Source organism: Blennius ocellaris, assembly GCF_963422515.1.
Source record: "Blennius ocellaris genome assembly, chromosome: 16".
NCBI classification, from domain to species: domain Eukaryota; kingdom Metazoa; phylum Chordata; class Actinopteri; order Blenniiformes; family Blenniidae; genus Blennius; species Blennius ocellaris.
In genome coordinates, this window is record NC_137665.1 from 17,209,440 (window position 1) to 17,230,963 (window position 21,524).

At 44.9% G+C, this 21,524-nt stretch overlaps 1 protein-coding gene across 1 annotated transcript; it reads left to right on the plus strand.

Moving 5' to 3' along the window:
* Positions 1-2,310: 2,310 nt before the first annotated feature.
* Positions 2,311-16,990, plus strand: fbxl20 (F-box and leucine-rich repeat protein 20). The gene is made up of 15 exons (XM_080511458.1): positions 2,311-2,595; positions 6,884-6,945; positions 7,659-7,713; positions 7,794-7,868; positions 7,963-8,057; positions 8,170-8,238; positions 8,330-8,425; positions 8,698-8,824; positions 10,302-10,376; positions 10,944-11,074; positions 11,371-11,431; positions 11,514-11,558; positions 11,774-11,830; positions 11,932-12,144; positions 13,336-16,990. Exons 1-15 carry the CDS (start codon positions 2,554-2,556, stop codon positions 13,441-13,443), a joined length of 1,311 nt encoding a protein of 436 aa, XP_080367584.1. The 5' UTR covers positions 2,311-2,553; the 3' UTR covers positions 13,444-16,990.
* The last annotated feature ends 4,534 nt before the right edge of the window (positions 16,991-21,524 follow it).

Consider the following 21,524-nt stretch of genomic DNA (forward strand, 5'->3'; position numbering starts at 1 on the left):
TAGTTTCAATGCATAGGAGTTTATTAACAGGCATAAATATGACTTTACAGAATTACACCCCTTAACAAGTTTAAACACATCGACAGTCACATCAGCACACACATAACATAAACAAAAGTAGCAGTGCAGTTCTTATATATAACGTTTATAAAACTATAAAAACGTTATTCCCTTTCATGCATTTCCACTTTTATAATGATCACCTGACACAATCTTGTCTTTTCTTCTGTAATTTGAATGTTTTTCTCCTTTTAGCCTTGAGCAAAGTCATGGTTGTAGAACAAATATAAATATTGAGTAAGCCTTTTCAACATGTTTCACAACATTATATGGTGCAAGACATAGACCACATACTTGAGAAAAAACACTGATTGAATGAAGTTTAAATTGAGTTTTAATGGGAAGTTTAGTTATTTCACTTTGTCTCCAGTTATGGATTCTATAAAGCATTTGTGTTATTGGGCCTTAAAGGCAGTTGTTCCAGTCAAGCTATATTTTCAGGTTAAACAAACATCCAATTTGTGTAACAGATTAACAGAACATATGTAGAACTACTGTCACAGTGATGACACATGCAGATGACTTACTGACCCCCCCCCCCCCCCCCCCCCCCCCATGTAACAAGACTCTACATAAATAGCATTTTCTTGGGTGTTAAAATTTGAACAAAACAGCCACATGAGAAGTTAATTCATGTGTAACTCAATTCATATTATTTTATTTTATTTTCTAATTGATGCAGTTTCAGGGAAATGTGTTATCACATGTACAACAAAATATGGTTTCTGAAGATATACATTCCTGCTGCTTTACTGGGAAATTCTTGTTGTGATGATGACATCCAATTTTGCTTACACCGTGTTGTGAATTTGTCTCAGTTGTTAACAGAAATAACACATCAACAACATCTTAAATGTACCAGAAAGCAGACAAATAGATCTTTGCCTCCATATATACCGGTTATTAATGTTGGATTTTCTCAGTTAAACCTTTCCAATCAAGAGCCTCACCACCAAAGCCTCAAAGTGAATGCCTGAAAGGATAAATGGGCTTGCTCAATGCATATTTACAGCATCAAAAATAATGAATAAATTAAAAAAAATCCAGGTAATCTAGTAAATGTGTTAAAATTGTTTTAGTAACTTTATTCAGAGCAGCACAATATTAACATCCTACAAAAATCCACAGAAGGTACTCCCATCATTCATAGACTAAGATGAGGGGATACAAACACAATCATTAAACATATAGAAAAAGAAAAACATAATATCAATACTGGAATAGATGAAGTTAAGGTTGTCTTTTAAATCAACCCAGACAGAAATAAATCAAAGATTTTGTCACTCTGAACTCATTGGAAAACTTAATGTTGCTGATGATTCAAGTAACATTTGGTTAAAAAACTGCACTCATCAATACAGTATTTTCTTTAGATAAATAAAAAATAAATAAACGATTGGAGCTGTATGGAGAGAACGCTGCCATCCTGTTTCAACGTACTTAACTTATCTTTCGTTTGAATTATCTATGTCATTCCTGTCACACAATATTTATTCCTCCACTGCCACTAAAGTTCAGACGCTGCTCGGATCCTGGGCATATTTACTGTAGACGCTGTGACATACTGGAAGGACGGCATCGAACTGTTGTCAAGCGTGCGCTGCTCCGTGCTGCGCGTCTTATGACGCGGGTCGTCCTGAACGCTGATTGGAAGAGCTGCCCATATCGGGGCGGGACTAAAAGAAAAGCGGAAGTGTCTGTTTCCGACTGCAATAACAAAGTTGTACATTTGAAACGAATAAATGTGATAGATTAAGACTTATTTAGTACCTATTAACGCCACCGCTTGTGTATATGTTGTCATTGTACCTTTAATGGTACACAGTTTACAGAGGACGGTATAAAAAAATTAGAAAACTCGTATTATTCGACACATTTACTGGCTATATTAAGGGTTAAAGGTACAACTACTTCCGTTTATTATTATACAGATACAATTGTTTTTTGTAAGATTAAAAAAAATATTCGGCTGTTCACAGGTTGGCACCCCCTTTTTTGCCTCTTTATCTTGGCTTCTGTTAAAAAAAAAAAAGAAAAAGTAACCAGAGTATGTTTTCTAATGGCCAGCATATCTTGGAATATAATAAGTTATATTATTACTTTTTTCCCCCTCTTTTTAAAACGATGTAGGCGTTGTGACGCTTACTTTTAGGCTGCCAGATCCCATTACTGTCGGGCTATTGTGTGGATGGATGGAAAGCTGTGGCTGTAGGGGGGAGGAGGAGGAGGAGGAGGAGGAGGAGGTGAGGACGAGCCCAGCAGATAAGAGAAGTGGCTTATTGGCTCGCTGCTGCCTGTAACCCATATTTTATCAGAAACAAGAGGGCCTGTCGTCTGTGTCACGGGCCGAACGACGAACACACAAAAACCAAAACAAAACAGCGCTGTCGCGCGGAGAGGACGGTAGCATGGTAATCGTGGCGAGGGCCCGGATCTGCGTTTCACTGCGCCTCCGCCGAGTCCATTGAGTCGGTAACCGGGTGGGAGTCCGACATGGGGAAGGAAGTCAACGGCGTGTCGCGGAGCCGGTTTGAGGTGAGTAAAGCACGGGGATCTCTTGCTGACAGTCACCGACACACGTCCGGCGGAGCTTCCCCGGCCGTCGGGATGCGGGCCTGCTTGTAATTATTGCAAAACTGCGCTTCTTAACGCCGCTTCCGCAGTCGGTGTTTGGGATTAGGTCGGACACTGTTGTTTTGCCCCGACGGCACGTAGCCGCCGCTCGCCGTGTCACACCGGTAAAAACAGCCGTTGACATTTGTCGGTTGACGTCGCGAGCCGCACCTGGGGGGTGGTGGTGGGGATTTCGGGGCTTGAAATATTGTCGTCGTACTCCCCACCACCACCCCCCCCCCCTCCTCCTCCCTCCTCGTTTTTCCCTTCGCCTCGTCAAAACAAAGACAATGAGGCTCCGCGGAGCAGCACGCCGAGCTCCGCTCCTCCAGCGTCCACACGTCCACCAACCGCAATCCGACAAACAACGCTCCACTTTCACCCGCAACACATGGCTGCTGTGGTTCTGCGGTCACGCGCGAGGGGGGGGGGGGGGGGGGTCCGGTGTGTTTTTCGCTGGTTTTGCGGGGCTGTCTTGACGAGCCCGGTGGTTGTGTTTATGCATGGCCGCTGCAGTGGTGGTGGTGGGGGCCCTCGGGTTTGGAACTCCTACCTGCACCCGGTAAACCGTCAAAACAATTACGTTAAAAAGAAAAAGAAAAAAAGGAATAGGGAGTCGAGAGCTGCTTCAGTGCAACACGTACCGGGACCTGCACCCACAGCAGGAGCCGCACCTGGACACACACACACAGACACACGCACACACACACTGTTGTTGTTTGCTGCTATTGATCATAAACTTTGTGTCGCAGCCTCGTCTGGATCTTTAACTGGACACAATTAAAAAAAACAAAACTTGTGCGTCTCCGCACGTGCAGCCCGGGCGCCTCGCTGTTGTTTAATCCCCGGCCAGGGTAGGATTTGTGTGTGGTTTTATTTATTTTTAACGATGCAACAGCTGACGACTCGGAAGACTCAGGCCGTTACCTTCTGGCCCGACAGCTGCGGCGGAGCCGCTGCGTCAAGCCCCGTCCGCGTTCGCCGCCGGAAAACGGAGCGGCGCTGCGGCCTGCGTTTCAAAATAAAACCACGCACAAAACCAACGTCCACCTAGATTCAGCTGAAAATGCAGTGTATTTTACCTCATCATTGTTTCCTTTCAGCCAGGGGTGTTGCATTCTTGTCCTGGATACCAGTAGACCTGTATATGTTTGATGTATCTGCTTGAACACCCGTGAATCTAGATTAGATTGGATTATACTTCAATTGCCTGTTACATAAAAAAATAAAAAAAGCAACATATAGCATATACAGAAAAAGATAAACAATCTACTATAGCACGTTTGATCAATATACAACAAAACGATGACTGAAGTATGACTAATTATGCCATTGCCAAGCCCCAAAAGCAGGCCAGTAAGGACATGTTGGTTGCAGTCAAGTGTCTTGCAGCAAGGCAACAACTAAAACATGCAAGAATTGAGCATTGCGCATTCGTCCAAGCCATAAAAAAAATTTTTTTTATTAAGACAGGCCAAAGGGCCCACTCATTCACTGGTTCATTTGATTCTTGAAGGTTTATTGTCATATTTTCATTTGTGATTTGGCCCTTTTGTTTGTAATGTACAACACTGTGATTGAAAGTGCAAGCATTATTGTTTTAATGACCAGGCAAGTCTCAAATCTGCTTTATTGAGGCGCACATTTTGAATGCATTTTATCTTGTAACAGTCACATGCTATCACCTGACATGCATAACGTTACAGCTGCACTGTTTGCATTTATTCTGTCTTTTGCTATTTTCACCATAGTGTTATTCAAGGCAAGTTTACATTCTTAACTTGTTATAAATATATGCATAAACCCCAAAACAATTCCCTGTGAAGGATGAACAGAGCAACTATTTTTATAGCTATAACTTGCGATAATTGTCTGAAAATGTCATGTAGTCACTCTGAACAGTATAACATGCTGTTATACCAGAAAAAAAGTTGTTAATGTGTGAGATTTTATTGATTTCTTAGAAGCTGTAGTTATCTCTAGTGAAGAACTGCTGTCTGTTTTCTGTGAACTCTTTTTTATAAGGTTGGCTATAAACTCTCCACAACTGTATTTAGCACATAGGAAATATACATATTGAACTGATTTACAGACGATAATGTCAATAATATATATTTTTTTGTTTTAGTTTTGTTTTATGATTGGTGTCATGAACATTTTGTTATGTATGTATGCATGTATGTATGTATGTATGTATGTATGTACGTCTTAGACAAATATTTATAACAAGTGTATTATCTTTACATTCCTAAAATGTAAACAAGTTGAGCAGAGTTTTACTTTGAAAGGAATTGGCGGAAGTTGTGTTGACTCTCTGCTGTCCAGTAGATGGTAATCTGTTGTGTAGTAGCCTTCAAACAAAAGACCACAAAAGCCTGAAAATGTGGACTGACATTGTGGCTCCAGACTGTTTTCCCTAATGAAAACTGATGTGTCACTCGTACCAGTATTTTGTTTTTAATTTGTTAGTTTGACTGTCTCGTTGTTTTGGGCTGTGTTTATATGGATTGCTGACTCTGGGGATGAATATAACAAAATCAATATTTATACAGTCAGAATTAAATCACCAAGAGTGTGAATGTATGACACACGTGGAAGTCATGGGCCCATGTCCTACTGATCTTAATGTGATTTCAAAGTATTAATTCCCCCAATAAAACGCATTAATTTAACCCAAAATACACCCAAGTCTTGTTTTGCTTTACAGTTTTGGTTTGCTGCAAGTCACAGCTTTGCCAGCTTTTTTTTTTCACCCGCTGCCTCTCTGATTATAGCTGACCACTGGAGAAAACATAATGCTCATATTCATGCAGCATCAGGTTCATTTTATGTTAGATTACAAAAGGGGACAGTGTATGCCCGTTGACCACGCACATCTGCGTCTTTGGGAACGGGTCCGGGATTATTTGGCCCAAAGAAGCACTCTGGAAGGTGAGCCGCCGGGAGTCGGTTTGCCCCGAACCCAAACAACGAACGTCTGTCCCTTTTTATTTCCTCCCTCCCAACTTTGCGCGTCTGCGCTGGCAGGCAGCCGCCACACAGACAGCTGAGTGCACGCCGACTCGCCGCCGCGTTTCTCAGAGAGACACGGAGAGGCTTTGACCCGGAGCTGACCGGCTTTTCAAAGGTCCCGTCATTAATTTCAACTGTCAGACGTGTCAGTTTGTTTTTATGTGAGCTGTTGAAAGGGCCCGTGAGGGCCTGAATATAGATATACTGAGGCTTGGCAACAGGCGCCCATAATTAAAATGTTTTAGGATGTATACATTATTCCTTTTTGTTTCAACATAATCCATTGATTTATTTTGGGATCGTGGACAGGTGATGTTTGCACATGTCGAGAGGGGGTAAATAAGCTCTCACATTTCCTGGTGTTGTCACAGATGTTGGCCTGTCGTGAATAATATGTGCCTTCCTTCACTTTTTTATTTACACGTTAAATCTCCTACCCCTCAATTATCCGTCCCCTGATTTAGATTTACTGTTCTAAATCTTTCGGCGGCGGAATGGATCAAGCCAGATGTTGCTTTATTTGCTTTGTTGCGACTGACGACGCTTCCGAGCGCCTTTGTCTCGACATCTTGCGTTTTACAGTCGCGCAGAGCGAGACGTCCCACAAATGATGGGAGCCCCACGGCGCCCGGGTTAATGGGTGTGAACCTACATTCTGATAGACGTTCATTTATTGTTCCTCTGTGTGCCGAGACTTTCTCCTCCACGCGGATTACAGACTCGTATTTGTGCTCACGCAGCATGTAATTATTTCTTGTGGAAATCCATTTGCTGCTCACACAAGCTGCGGCTCTCTGTCGGAGAGTCACAAAAGATATATTGTAACTAATTCCACTGCACTCTTGGTGCTTGCTCGTGTGCTCGCTGCTGCAAGCGCGACGGCGTGAACTGCAGAAGGGCGAAGGAAAGAATGAGGCGGGCTGAAAAGACAACATGACAGTACAAAGTCCTTTTCTGCCTATTTTGCTCAGAAGATATAGAATCCTCTCCCCATGCTGATTTCTATCCCCCACCCCTCTGTTGTTTTCCTGAGAACTGGCATTGAATCCATCTCTGATCATTTACCCTCGCCGATGTGTTCGGCCCGTCCTTGGGTGAGGTGAGGTGAGGTGAGGTGAGGGGATGGAGGAGAGGAAGAGGGCTCCGGCCGTGGCGAGACCCTCCACCAGGACTGACATTGTCTTTTGTATCTTTTCAGATGTTCACGAACAGTGACGAGGCCGTCATCAATAAGAAGCTTCCCAAGGAGTTGTTGTTACGGTAAGTGACTTTTAGAAAGGCACCACTTACCACACAGGCAACAGACACAGACAGGCGGTTGTCCTCACCCCCCCACCCCCGTCCCTCCTGCAACCTGTAACGTCTCGCCATCGTAAAGCGGACGCCCGCCTGCCCTTTGACAAATATTGTGACCGCCGCGGTGCCAGTTTCCCTCTATTCCCCCACCCGACCCTCTTCCCTCAGTGCTGAAAGTGTAATCAAACACAGATGCTCGTGGCTATAAAACATTTAAATTGATTTCAGACTGCAATAGAGGGGGAAAAAAAACAAGAGGAAAATCAGGAGCCCCTGAGCAAAGAGAAAATGAAGGCCATAACTCAAGCCTCGGTCTGTCCAGCCGAGGTGCCTGCACTGCTGCTGACTCTGCTGCTTGGCCAGGTGGAGCACTGTCCTGATTTGTGAGGCAGTACTACCTCCCCCCCCCCCCACTTTCTACTGCATTATGGGATCCTGCAACGGCAGTGTCGAGCTCGGTTACTTTGACAGGTGTTTGAGAAAACTCAACTGACCCGCCAAAGGGACAAATGTCTACGGACCGGCGGTCAAAGACAATATTAGCTGATTTAGTCTCACCCTGGTGCTGTGAGCGGACGCAGATGCAGGGTCGAGAGTAAAGAGGAAGCTTCTGGCAGTGAGAGGGAGGGGGGTGAGTTGGGTTCATGGACTCTAAACCATCCCTGTCTGTCTTCCAGAATCTTCTCCTTTCTGGATGTGGTGACGCTCTGTCGCTGTGCCCAGGTCTCCCGGGTGAGTGTGTGTCCATGTGTGTTGTTGGGTTTTACAATAAGCTCGACTCTAAATGTGCATTTTGTCGCATCCCGGCTCAGTCCTGGAACGTTCTGGCCTTGGACGGCAGCAACTGGCAACGAATCGACCTCTTTGACTTCCAGAGGGACATCGAGGTGAGCAGATCCCAGCGTCGCATCATGATTTCCTTCCCTCCTCCCAAAATGAGGCGCAAAACACGGCAGACTGAGTCGGCGGTTTCTGTTGCAGGGCCGGGTGGTGGAGAACATTTCAAAGCGATGCGGGGGGTTCCTTAGGAAGCTCAGCCTGCGGGGGTGCCTGGGTGTGGGTGACAGCGCCCTGAGGTGAGTCTGGCAAGGATCTCGCCCGACAGAAATTCTCGCTCTAGTTCAAAGATGCTCCGATGAGCCACAAGCGAGCGCAGCGCCACTGACGCCGCGTGAATCTTTGCCACAGGACTTTCTCGCAAAACTGCCGGAACATCGAGCTGCTCAGCCTGAACGGCTGCACCAAGATAACCGACAGGTACGCACACGGCTAACGCCGCGGTGCCGTTGGCAGATCTCTGTGTGGCGTCTCCCCCCCCCAACACACTCACGGCGTTCCTCTTGTGCAGCACGTGTAACAGCCTCAGCAAGTTCTGTCCGAAGCTGAAGCACCTGGACCTCGCCTCCTGTACCTCCATCACCAACCTGTCGCTCAAAGCTCTCAGGTGCGTAACCGGGAAAACGCTGAGACTTGTAACCTGCTTTACCAGTCACTAATTAGACTGAAGTCTGCCCAGTGTTATCAGCCACACCTGAAGCACAACACATAGACAGAAATAGAAGTCTGATTCGCCTCCACATCACTTAGGGAAGGGAGAGTTCCTCAGAGTCTCCACTTTCATTTGTGCTGTCTGTTCAAGCTGCTTTTATCTTCAGTGAATTTCCATTTCAAACCTTTTTTTTTTTTTTTTTTTTTTCTTCTTCTTCTTCTCTCCAGTGAGGGTTGTCCCTTGTTGGAGCAGCTGAACATCTCCTGGTGCGATCAGGTCACCAAGGACGGCATCCAGGCCCTCGTGCGCTCCTGTCCCGGCCTCAAGGGACTTTTCCTCAAAGGCTGCACGCAGGTACTGCCTGGAATCTCTCGATGAAGACCGTTTTAAATAAACAAGCTGATCATTGTAGAAAAGTGGAATTTTAAAAATGGAACGCAGATGAATCTGAAATCCAACGTTTGACTTCATCAGTGGCACTTATTGCCGCTTTTCCACGAGTAGCTACTCGGCCCACCTCGACTCGCCTTTTACGCTTGTCCACTACGTATTAGTACCTTGTACCAGGTACTTTCCTGGGCCCTCCTCAGCTGAGGTTCCAAGCAAAGTGAGGCGAGTAGACAATGTGATGTTGGCAGATCCTGCCATTATTAAATCTCAATAACAACTAAAACATGTACAAACGGAGATCGATGCAGAGAAAATCAACCCTGTGGAGCAGCGACGCGGTGCGAACGTTTCTTTGTCTGGTGGCCGACCACATGATTCACCAGGAGCTCAGCGGAGTGATGAAAGGTCTCCGAGCCACGGATACCACTGGTGTTTTGGATTAACCGGTGTCCCTGTTGACTGGTGATCAGCTTCCTGGGGCATCCCTTGTCAAAGCAGATGTTTAAAACCCGAAACAAAATCCATAGCTGTCCTGGCAAACGCCATTTAACCACATTTCTATTCAAATTTAAAGTATTGTACGGTTTGTTTGTCTTTTAACATCAGCAGAAGTAGGTCACCAGTTAACAGGGACACCAGTTAAACTGAAACACGGGTACAATAAAGTATGATCATAACAAAACTCCACTCTTCCAAATGCAGGTTCGCGCCACATCAGGAGATACTGATTCTATCGAGGGTGATTACTTGTGCACAACCGGGAAAATCTCTGATGACTCCGCCCACGTCGCCGTAGTTCTATATTGTATATACTATACTAAAACGGAAAATGAACAAAACTGAGTCGAGCCGGGTCGAATTGGTACAAGTGGACAAGCGCCATGAATCACTCAACTTCACTTACACTCATCACATGTACCAGCTACCAAGTTCACATAGTTTTTCTTTTTGCTCGACCTCTGACACAGTCTCCAGCCACAAGTCACACCAGACCCATGGTTCATGTGCATCACAGCATATTCTTGAATTAAAGACTTGGCGGGTGCTGCTTCCTCAACAACGCTCCACAGAAATGTCGTATGGTCAGCGGTGTAGTGGTTTGCTCTCTCTCCCTTCACACTGTGAACACTCCAGTTTGATTCCAGGCCCTTCTGGTTCATGTCATAGGGGTTTTTATTCTGCGTACTGCTGCTTCACTTGTGCTTTTTAGGTAATTAGAGAATCTAAATAACTTATAGGTGTGAACATGTGCGATTACGTGTTCAAGCTGTCGGGGTTGTACACGGTTCTTCACCCATCGACGTCAGCTGGGAGCGTTCCAGCTCCACACAGCTCCTGCATGAGGACAAACAACATTATCTACAAACATTGAAAATTGCTTGTATTGTCCTGGAGAAAAAAAACAAACAAACAAACAACTGTCTTTATTTTTTTCCTGCAGCTAGAAGATGAGGCTCTGAAGCATATTGGAGCTCACTGTCCAGAGTTGGTCACACTCAACCTGCAGACATGCTCAGTAAGTATCGTTAATAACACCAAGAGGTGCGTCGGATTGTCGTCGCGCTTCACTTGCTTTTAAAACAAATCCTGTGAATCGCAAGTAAGTGTTATAAAATCAGAATACTACAGAACAGAAAACCTTGTTTCCACAGCACAGGCTGATGCACGCCAAATACATCCTGCTGTGCTCTTCATTTCAAAGATCTCAGTGGATGTCCAGCAATCACAACAAACACTCTCTCGCATTTACTGTCACTATATTCAAATTCCTTCATCTCTGCATCTCTTCTCACACCCCAGCATCCCCCCCTCGCGTTGTCCTTCCTCTTTGTAGTGCTTCTGGTCTCCCTCCCAGCTCCTTCTCCTCTTGTTCTTCTGTCTGATCTGGGAAGATAAAGTAAGACGGGAGGGAAATGGCTGCTCACCAGCTGTGAACGTTAGTGGTCCATGAATATATAGATGGAGACGATACGTCGTGTGCTTCAGATGCCGAGGGACTCGAGAACGCAGCAGAGAGGGAAAGTTTGAGTTTGAGCAACGGCACAAACTTTTTGTTTTTTCACCCCCCCCCATTTCCGAGCAGCAGATCACAGATGAGGGCCTCATCACAATTTGCCGGGGTTGTCACCGCCTGCAGTCGCTATGCGTGTCGGGTTGTGCCAACATCACCGACGCCATCCTGCACGCCCTGGGACAGAACTGCCCCCGACTCAGGTGCACACACACACACCCAGCCGCTTGTCTGGACCCTTTTATTTGTTACAGCAAACTAGTAAAATAGCTCAGAAAGCAAACAATATAATGGCTTTGTTTGATGGTATTTAACCGTCCCATGTCGAGCTTCAAAGACGGAAAGTGAAAAAAATCGTAAAGATGTATCCACACACGTTTTGTTGCTGCAGTGTTTTAGCTGCAGTCACATGCAACTCCGATCTCCTTAAAGTGAAACGTGAGGCTTCGGTTGTGTTACTCCTGTGTTTTGTTTTGTTTTTGTTTTTCTTTCCCCGCAGAATATTAGAAGTGGCTCGCTGCTCGCAGCTTACAGACGTGGGCTTCACCACATTAGCACGAGTGAGTTCCGCGTCTCAATTGAGAAGCTTTTTCATCTCCGTGCTGAAAAAAGTAATGCAGTCATCTCAATTCCTGTTTGCAGAACTGTCACGAGCTTGAAAAGATGGATTTAGAAGAATGTGTGCAGGTAATGGAATGATCAAAAACTGTTGTATTCAAATGAGTGGAGTGACCCTGCGGTTGGGGCCGCGGCAGCCAGAATGTGTCCCAGCATGGCTTTAATTTTTGAGAAGGTTAAATAGATTGAATATAAAGGTGGGCTCATCCTCCCACCCTTTTGAAAGCCTCCCCTCTCTATTATGTCCGTCTCCGCGACTCTTCCGACTCTCTGTTTCTCTTCAGATCACTGATGGAACACTCATCCAGCTGTCGATCCACTGCCCTCGTTTGCAAGTCCTGGTGAGTGTGCCGCTCGCACGTACATGCGCCACGTTGGCAGCCCGGCTCCACAGTCGGGCGGGGTAACAAACGCCGGTGTCCCCCCCCCCCCCCCCCCGCAGAGTTTGTCTCACTGTGAGCTGATCACCGACGACGGGATCCGGCACCTGGGCAGCGGACCCTGCGCCCACGACCGCCTGGAGGTGATCGAGCTGGACAACTGCCCCCTGATCACAGACGCCTCGCTGGAGCACCTGAAGAGCTGCCACAGTCTGGATCGCATCGAGCTCTACGACTGCCAGCAGATCACCCGCGCCGGCATCAAGAGACTCAGGGTGAGCGTCGCGACGAGTCGGCGCCGACTCAGAAGAGTGGGCCGCGGCCTCGCCACGAGTGTAAACGCGTTCAGTTCGGCTTTATGCCGTGACGCTCGCCTTCTGCTGTGTTTGCGTGGACTGCGCTGCGCTGTTTATTGACGTAAAGCCGACGGCCACGGCAAAAAAAACCCCCAAAAACTGTTTCACACAAAACAGATTAGCCTTCTCACGGTGAAAAGGCCCCGATTCAAACATTCCACGGGGGTCCCTGAGCAAGACCGAGACCATCAGCTCCCCCGGAGCTCACTGATGAGTCAGTTCAGTAAATAATTCAATGGATAGAATTAATTGGCATGAACTCCACGACAAACACCAAACACATGCACACTGGGTCCTTACGTTCAGTCTGTTTGTTTTTAGTGTCGCTTAATATCAAAACACTGACGATTTGACGATTTATTAAAAGAAGAATTTTATATAAAGAAAGGGAGCATGGACTATGTATCGTAACTGGATGTGTAGTTGAAGCTCGGGAGCAGTTTTACAACTATTTACCGCCATTCTGCTCGTATCTTTGAGGCTGTGCAGATCATCACCAGATGAGCCAAATCCCACCAGATACATTCCAGAAGGAACTAAACCGACGTGATTTGATATCAGAATCCAGAATACTGGCTTAATCCCTCGCGGGAAACTCTGGGGATGTTTTCAGCTGCAGCGGATTGGTTAAAATCCAGAATGGTTGCTGCAAAGTCGAGTAGCTTTTGGCCACCAGTGACAGACAAATGACACAAATTCATGTTTTTTTTTTTTTTTTTTGGGGGGGGTGTTTGTCCAAATGAAAGTTTGGTGTGTGTGTGAGTCAGCACTCCACCCACGACAAGTGATGAATCCCAACTAAGCTGTGGAAAAACAAGCTGTCTCCTCGGTGGCACTGAGCGAACGCTCCCTGCTGCTCTGACTGGACTCCTCGTTTTTATTTCATGCTTGTCCTCAGGCATTTTTTTTTTTTTTTTTAATATCACTCAGTCACTCACTCACAGCTTGACCGGAGTGGTAAACGAGGTTTACGTGTGCAATCATGCATGCAGTGACTCGTCGAATAATCATATTGATGTGACTTTTGGGGAAAGCTCCGGGGACTTCTATAGCTCCCACAGGTCTGTGTAACACTTTTTTTCCTTCTGTTTTTCGCTCTTCAATCCACAGACTCATCTGCCTAACATCAAAGTGCACGCGTACTTCGCTCCCGTCACTCCGCCGCCCTCCGTCGGGGGCAGCCGCCAGAGGTTTTGCCGCTGCTGCGTCCTGCTATGATGTAAAGACAACACCCCCCCACCCCCACCCCCTTTGTCCCCGTGTCCCTCGTACACACACCCCTGAAAACCTGCCACTTGACCTCCTGACCTATGGTCCCTTCGATACCCCCCCCCCCCCCGTCATAGACTACATGCTGGTGTGTGCCCCCCCCCCAACCAATTCGGAGCTGCAGAAAGAGGCAATGAGCCAAACAGGGTCCCTGGTAACCCCCACCCACCCCCAAAAAAAACCCCAAATTCTCAATTCAACCCATCTCACACACACACACATAAGGTGTCAACATAAGCTGATGTGCAGCACACACACACACACACACACACACACACACACACATTCAGATGAACTGTCATAAGAATGTTTCCCGGTCTCGTGTTCAACGGACACGTCAGTATTACAAAGAGGGTTATGTAAAACTCTGTGATCACCACTGTTAAGGGATTTAACTCTCCATCCGATGAAGAATAGTTCAGACAAGAACATTAAAAACAATTGTTCTGCATTTGAGACAGATTACAATGACGTTTATTTTTTTAATTTTTTATTTTTTGGTGGTGATGGGGGGGGGGGGGGTTAAAAACACAACATTAAACCAACTCAGTAGTCCCACTAACCTCACGACTCCCCCGGTGTTGAAGGTCATTTAACAGCTACCTCGAGACAGAAACTGCACTCCAGTACGACCAGTGTTCTGCTTGGTTCTGCAGGATGGCTTGTTTCAGAAAAAAGAAAAAAGAAAAAATGGGCAGTCGATGTAGCTCGTTAACTGCCAACACCCCCGTCTCACACACACACACACACACACACACACACACACACACACACACACACACACACACACACACACACACACACACACACACACACACACACACACACACACACACACACACGCACACAAAAGCAGCAGTAAGCCCTTTTGTTTATTTGCTTTTCTTTTTTGTTGTTGTTGTTAAAGAATACTTGCAGCTATTTGCACTTACAGTAAAGCAATGATGAGACACTTTACAAAAAACAAACAAAAAAAAAACTCCAACCATCTCAGATTTGAAGACTGGCATTTGTACTAACGACACAAGAAAGTCCTCGCTTACCGCATACGTTGCGCTTGCAGCCACCGCCCCCTCGCCTCTCTCCGTCTCTCCGTTACAATCAGAACCTTCGACTTACTGAAGAGAGAAAAGACGAACGTTGAATATTTTTCTAAAAAAAGAAATGGACACCAGTTAAAGATCCAGAAGTGGGGGACTTGGAAAAGATGCCAAATGTTGCATGTAACACCTCTAGTTTTCTATAAAAAAAAAAAACAAACAAGAAAAAACATCTAATTGTAAATATGTGAGGATTGTGGGAGTTGAGAGAAGACGCCAGCTTCACAGCAGCAACACGACTGTACGAGACGAGCCCCGATGGATCTTTGTGCCGGAGCCAGAAGCTCGATCTGAGCCCGAAGGAACTGATGCTCGTGAATCCCTCAAATGGAAAAAAAAAACAAATACAAAAAAAAACAAACTCTTATTTTTTTTGGGACAGAAGACCGTCAGGCATCACTACACGAATTCCTGCTGTCAGACCAGGACAATGGAAAGTAAAAGCCAACTGAAAACAATCAAAAGTACGTCTTTTTTTTTTTTTTTTTTTTTTCAGTTTAGTTTGATTTCGTCTCGCTGCTCTCGTTTTGTTTAGGGGTTATTTTTTGTTGTTGTTGTTGTGTACATTGCTGATGGTTCCAGCAATGAAGAACCGATGAACACGCAGCGGTGAACGGACACGCCGGGAGTTGGAAACTCCTTTTTTTGCTCCTATGAGGCCTTGCGGGGGGACGGAGTGACGGCGAGTCACGCCCTGACCCCCCCCCTGTGACCTCCTCCGTCCGTCTGGGAGGTGGAGGCCGGATCGGACCGCTGGAGTCACTGCATGAGGGAGGACGACTGAATCTCCAGCGCACAATTCGGGCCTGCTGACAGATACGATGGAATGATTCTTTTTTCCTTTTCTTTTTCTCGCCGCCGAGGGCTACGATGGACTTCAGCCCCTTCGCCCTCGGAAGTATTGAAGCCTTTTTTTTTTTTTCTTACGGATTATCCCTGTCCTGCACTTGCACCTGCTTTACTCTCGTCTCTTTTCTTCCCATTTTTTTTATTTTATAAACGTGTCTTTAAAGCTTGTTCTTCCCTTTTCTCCTCGACTTGGCTCTCTTTGCAGTTCTTTATTTTTATTTTTATTTTTTTTTTTGCAGTGGTTTGGACTCTGCCTGCTTTGTGTTTGAAGTCATGAGTTCAGTGTCTCTGTGTTGAGTTTGAGCCCTCTTCCACTTTGTGGGGGGTTTCCGTGTTTCCTCTGACATTTGTTTTCATCAAGAGTTCATTGTTACTAAATGTCCAGAGTGTAGCCTTTGTGCAAGGGAAGTGTTGGCACCGGTGCAATTGTAATAAACGTTAAATGTGAGGGGTTTTGTTTTTTGTTTTGTTGTTTTTTTTTAATGCGACTTGGAAGAGGAGTGGAGGATGACACGTGTGGTGTCAGATTATTTCATGTTTTCATCGGGGGGGGGGGGGTCACGGCTGTTTGGGCGTCGTGTGCCGCTTTAGCTGGTTTTTCTCTCCCTTCCTTTAATTCCCCCCCGCCCGCCCTGCCCCGTTCCAATGCGCCGGGCCGAGACGCCGGGGGTGATGAAAACCGCGGCGTGGAACCATTCGTCACCCACAACACATCCTCCGTTGATTTGTCAAATTCTGTCCCGTTCTATCCGACAGCTCGGGTAATGCCAGCGGAGGTGGATCCAGCGTAATCCAGTTTCATCTGTTTAGTTTGAACGGGGGGGGGGTTACACAGGATTAGGGAAGAGCCAAGAGTCAAAATGGAGGAGAAATGTCATGTGCTCTTTTGTTTCTTATTGTCAGGGGGGGGTCGTGACACTTAAACTCCAGGAAGAGAGTGGCGAGTCTGGATGTAACACCTGCTTGCCCTTATCATGAAACGCGTGTGTGTGTGAGTGTGTGTGTGCGTGTGTGTGTGTGTCACGAGCTGAGTCACCGGTGCAGCTGAAACATGTGCTGCCAGGACAACCAAGTTTGAATGGATTACAAGTCAACCTGGTCTTGGAGGTTTTATATTTGCGAAAGCAAAAAAAAAAATAAGAAAGAAAAAAAAAAAGCCCGGTACAGAATTCACTACAGGCTCTTCACAGCTACACGCAGAACTCTTCATTTCCTCTTCGCACGTCATCAAAAAAATTGCCTCTGTGTCTTTGTGCGAGACCATCCTCCAAGTTTACACAAAAAAAGTGGAGCCGTTAATCTGTTTTTCATCCACGTTCAGTCCCAAACACTGGAGCAAGGTTCAAGATTACAACCGAAGGCAAGAGTGTGTTCATAGATGATTGACACCTGAGAAATTTCAAACAAAGTTTCGACAATGACTGTAGTTTATATAATTACTGTAAATCTTTTCCTCTTTTTTTCTTTTTCTTTTTTTCTTTTTTTTTTTTTTTTACTATTAACCGATATAAATGAATATGTACGTATGAATAAATATATACCTATATTATTAAGAGCTGTCCATGTTTCTCTCCTTGGTGTTTTAACTGGTTGTAGTTTCACATTGCAGCAGTAGGTGGCAGTCGTGAGCCAGCTCCTTCATAGTGGTGCTCTGGTCTTTGCTGATGGCTGAATTCGGCACAGAATGAGCTATTTAATTGATTCTCTGCAGTTTGCAGCAGACTGGGGTTAACCACTGTCTTGTAATAGTCAGCCACCATGACTTTTGTGTATTTCTTTGTATTTCTGAGGTGTGCACATTTCAATACCCTCCCAAAGCTTGGAATTCTGTGAAAATGCAATAAACCATAAGAAAAAAAAAACTGAAAATCACAATAGAACAGATGTTTAAACTGGGACTTTGTACCATTTTATAGAAATGTTTGCTCTTCTTGGAATTTAATAACGGTGACACATTTCAAAAGAAGAGAAAAGCTGAACTTGTCCATATTTACCCCTGTGAAGCGTCTATTTCTTGTAATAACTGAGTGTGCGTGGGAAGACGAGAGTAGCTGCAGATTTGAGGACTTCATGCAGGCCGGTTCAGCAGTGAAGCTGAGGCAGAGTGAGCTTTAGCATCGTCTTACTGAAACATAAAGATTTTCACTGTAAAGGAGCAGACGTTACTCTAAAACCCCTGCAGCGTTGATGGTGCCTTTCCAGATGTTTATGCTGCTCGTAATGTGGCCGTCGGCAACGCCGTTCTTAAATTGCATGTTCATTAACTGGATGGACCTTTTCATTTTTAGATGATGTTTCCACACAAAAAAAAAACGAGATAAAGAAGCCTCCCCCCCCACCAATAAGTTCATGCGTTCTTCAGTCTCTCCATGTGCCTCTATAGATGATCCAAGTTGGAGAGAGAAAAACAAAGAGTGTGCAGGCAATTTCTATCTGTCTCCAATGTCTGTAAAAGTGCACAGCCCAGTGTAACTGTACTTATTTAAAGTACAAAGATTGCTGCTGCTATTCCTGGGACTCATTGCTGGAATATGCATTTTTTTTTTTTTTTTGCCGAATCATTAAGCAGGAGTAATGTGGATTTTGTCCAGTTGACCTTAATGCCTGGGAAACAGCTTCATTCTTCAGACAGACAGTAAGTTTGGTATAGATCATTTTGGCTTCTTCGTAAAAACACATCATCACCGTATGATGACGGGTGAGGTTGAGTGTGACGGACTGAAATAGGATGCACATGGAGGGACATGACTAATCAACTGAGTAAGAGGCTCAAGAGAAGGTATAGAAAGCATTTGGTTCAAGAGGCAACTGGGACTGAGAACAACATAGTGGAGAGTTGGCCAGTGAGTACCAGGGCTGAGGGATTTCAATACACAACCTTTATATAAATGATGTTTTAGCCCCCAAAACCCCCCCCCCTGAGAGCTGCATTTTAGACTCTGGCTGCTCTATAACTCCTGTGGTCTACAGGGTCCGTGTCTTTTCTTAGGAGTAAAGATATGAGGGCAATTTTGAATTCCCCCGGATTCTGCGTCTGTTCAGGACTTCAGCTCAGCTCCAGACTTACTTGTACCTGTTGACTGTTTGAATCAAAGGCCACATAGAAACCCTGTTCATGGCTTCTGCGTCTGAGCCTCAGCAATGCCAGCAATGTAGCAATAAAACCTCTGATGAACCATCAAGGACATTCAGGCGTGTCTGAGTTTGACACCCCTGGTCTAGTAGTTGGAGTAGAAACTGAAGTTGAAAAAAAAATCCTTTAGTTAGGACAGGAACTGGGATTTCTAATCTTTTATTTAGCAGGGTGGTATTGAAGCACCACTTAGCAGCATACTTTGATCAGCAGCTCAAGGTTGCACAGCAAAATACTCCTTTGTGAAAGAAGTAGCAAGGAAGCATCTTTGTTTGGTTTTTTTTTAAGTTGAAGTAAAAAAAATCTTTCAATGATTCATGTCTGGCTGAACAAAACAGTAGTCTTTCGTGAAAATAACACTTTACATCTATTACACCTTGATCTTTAGAGGCGCTGAAAGGAGATCGATCGTCTCCAACTGAAGGAATATTCAGTTTCAGCATTTTGCCATGTGAGCGTTGTCATAGAGTTCGTCAGAGTCGTTTGGAGGAAAATGAACGATATCTATTCCTCCCGTGCTGGATTGAAAGTAATCGATTATTTATCCGATGGTAAAGTAGTAGTTCCAGCAACTGAGGCAAACTGACCTACGCGTATGAGTACAAAATGAATATACATTCCTCTAAATTACCAGTTTAAGATCAAATGTTGTGCTGAAAAAGACCAAAAGAGAAATGTCTGTGAGGCTGGGAAAGTAGCAACGCTCTGAGAATAAACAATGGAGGATCCACTGAGCAATAAACATGAACTGTGTCCGTGGAAAACACTATTATGTTTGCCTTTGTTTCCTAAAGCGACTTTTCTGAATGTCATGAGGGTGATGGTTTAGAAACACCCATACCTTTCTACTCCTGGACGACTCTCTGTATCATTGCCCTTGAATCCCTTCTAAAAAGATATTAGAGATTTACCACTGAGGTCCATTACTTATCTTTATGCAATTGTCATGCTCGGCAGCTGACATTTATACCATCAACATGCATCGCTTTCCACTTTCCACCCAATAAATCTCCATTTTAAAAGAGAGAGCAGTATAACTCAGTATTACAGGTTCATTGCTTTCGCCATTTAACGGCGTAAAGTGGCGGACGAGAGGTTGGAGAAGAGGAATTGGGATCAGGGAGCTCACAGGTTTGAATCCCACACCTGACGCGTCGCCACTGTGGGTCCCTGAGCAAGAATAATAAACTACGATTAGTTTAGAAGAGAGAGAAGAGGCTGTCCTTCACACGCGAGCAGGCGAAGCATTACTTGGACTGAAACCATTGGATGAGGCTCAGCGTTGCAGAGTCTCCGGATCTCTTGCAGTGTGAATCTGAGGCTAATTTAAATGTTTCATTCACCTTTCCCCCAAAATCTTTGTTTTCAAATGACAGTCGCATAAAGATGCAGTCCATCCTCCTGCAGTTATTATAGGTGGCGTTCAAGTCAATAGTTGGAAACCTAAAGAGAATCTGTGACTCGTGGGGAAGAACTTCACATTAACAAAAGTACATAAATATATATTTCACCAAATTCACTGCAACAACCGTAGGAAACATGTGAGTTTATAAGTTTTTTATTCTGTGACTTGCAAAAACCGATTTGTCTACCTGTAATTAAGAATTTGTGAATGTGTAAGAGTGCATTTGTAGAGAGACAAGAAAAATCTACAAATTCCACTTTTTCACGTGCTCAAACCTTTTTTCACCAATAATACCTCCACAGGGGTCTGCAACCTTTATGACCAAGAGGGGCCATTTGCACAATTTTCAACAAAATACAATTTGTCTGGAGCCACAAAACATTCAAATTCTTGAAAATTAAGAAAAAGTCACATTAACAAAATGGCAAAAAATAAGGCTGCATTAATGGAGCGTCACAGACAGACGTAGGACCTGCCCGTAAGGCCTTCGTAGAAAGACGAGGTGTATTTACACACACTGATACACTTCTTTTATCACCAACATGAGGAAATGACGGCTGAATATCTGACAGCAGCTGACATTGTGTTTTGCTTTTCATTTTAGGGTCCAAAGGTTCAATGGAGGCTGTGATCGATCCTTCGCTCGTCTTATTTTCATCACAACCTTTTCTTCTGCAACACCCAGGTCCGCCGGCTCCATGTTGGACAAAGAAATAGGACCTGGGTTTTGTTTCATGCTGTTTTCAACGTGGACACACAATCCAAATATCTGAAGAAGTTTGTGGCAAAACGCCTTGCTCAAGGGCACTTTGGCATACAAAGAGGGGGAGATGGGAGTGAACCTTGCAATTATGAGACAAATTGTTCTCCTTCCTTCTCAGCCCTCCATAAATGTTACGGTATCTACTATATGACGTGTACTTGGTGTGTTCAGAGGAATCTTGGTATCGTGCTGCTCTTAACGATTACGAGGGGAAATGATTCTGTCCCACTGAAGGATTCCGCTTTTCCTCAGGATCAAACGTTTCTTGTATCTGTGTTGTCCTTGTCCTCAGCAGACACGTTTATCGTTGGCTTGGTTTCACTTGGCCCGGCTGTACCACATGGAGGGGAAGGAGTAATGGTTGTCCTGTGCAGAGTTTGGTCTGAGCATGTGGAGGAAAACAGAAGGACAAACTCTCAGGCTGACTCATCTGTCACTACGTTGTTTGCTGTGTCTTGAGACGTCAATAAAACACTCCTGACAGAAAGACTTAGTTGAGCCACTTTATTTTGGTGGCACGAGCAGGTTGATTTAGTCAAGCCCTTCAATGGTTATGTTGAAGACGATCTGATCTTCGGCCTCTTCCTCCAGTTCTACTATCTCCAGCTCTATTTCCACTTCACACAAAAGAAAAAGTGTTACTTTCAGGCACAGAAACCACACAAGAAGGACAAGGACACATTAAAAAAAAAATGAAAATACAACATTAACAACAGAAATGACTCCTGTATAAGTGTAAAAGCAACAATATATATATAAAAACAGTACACACACATATAT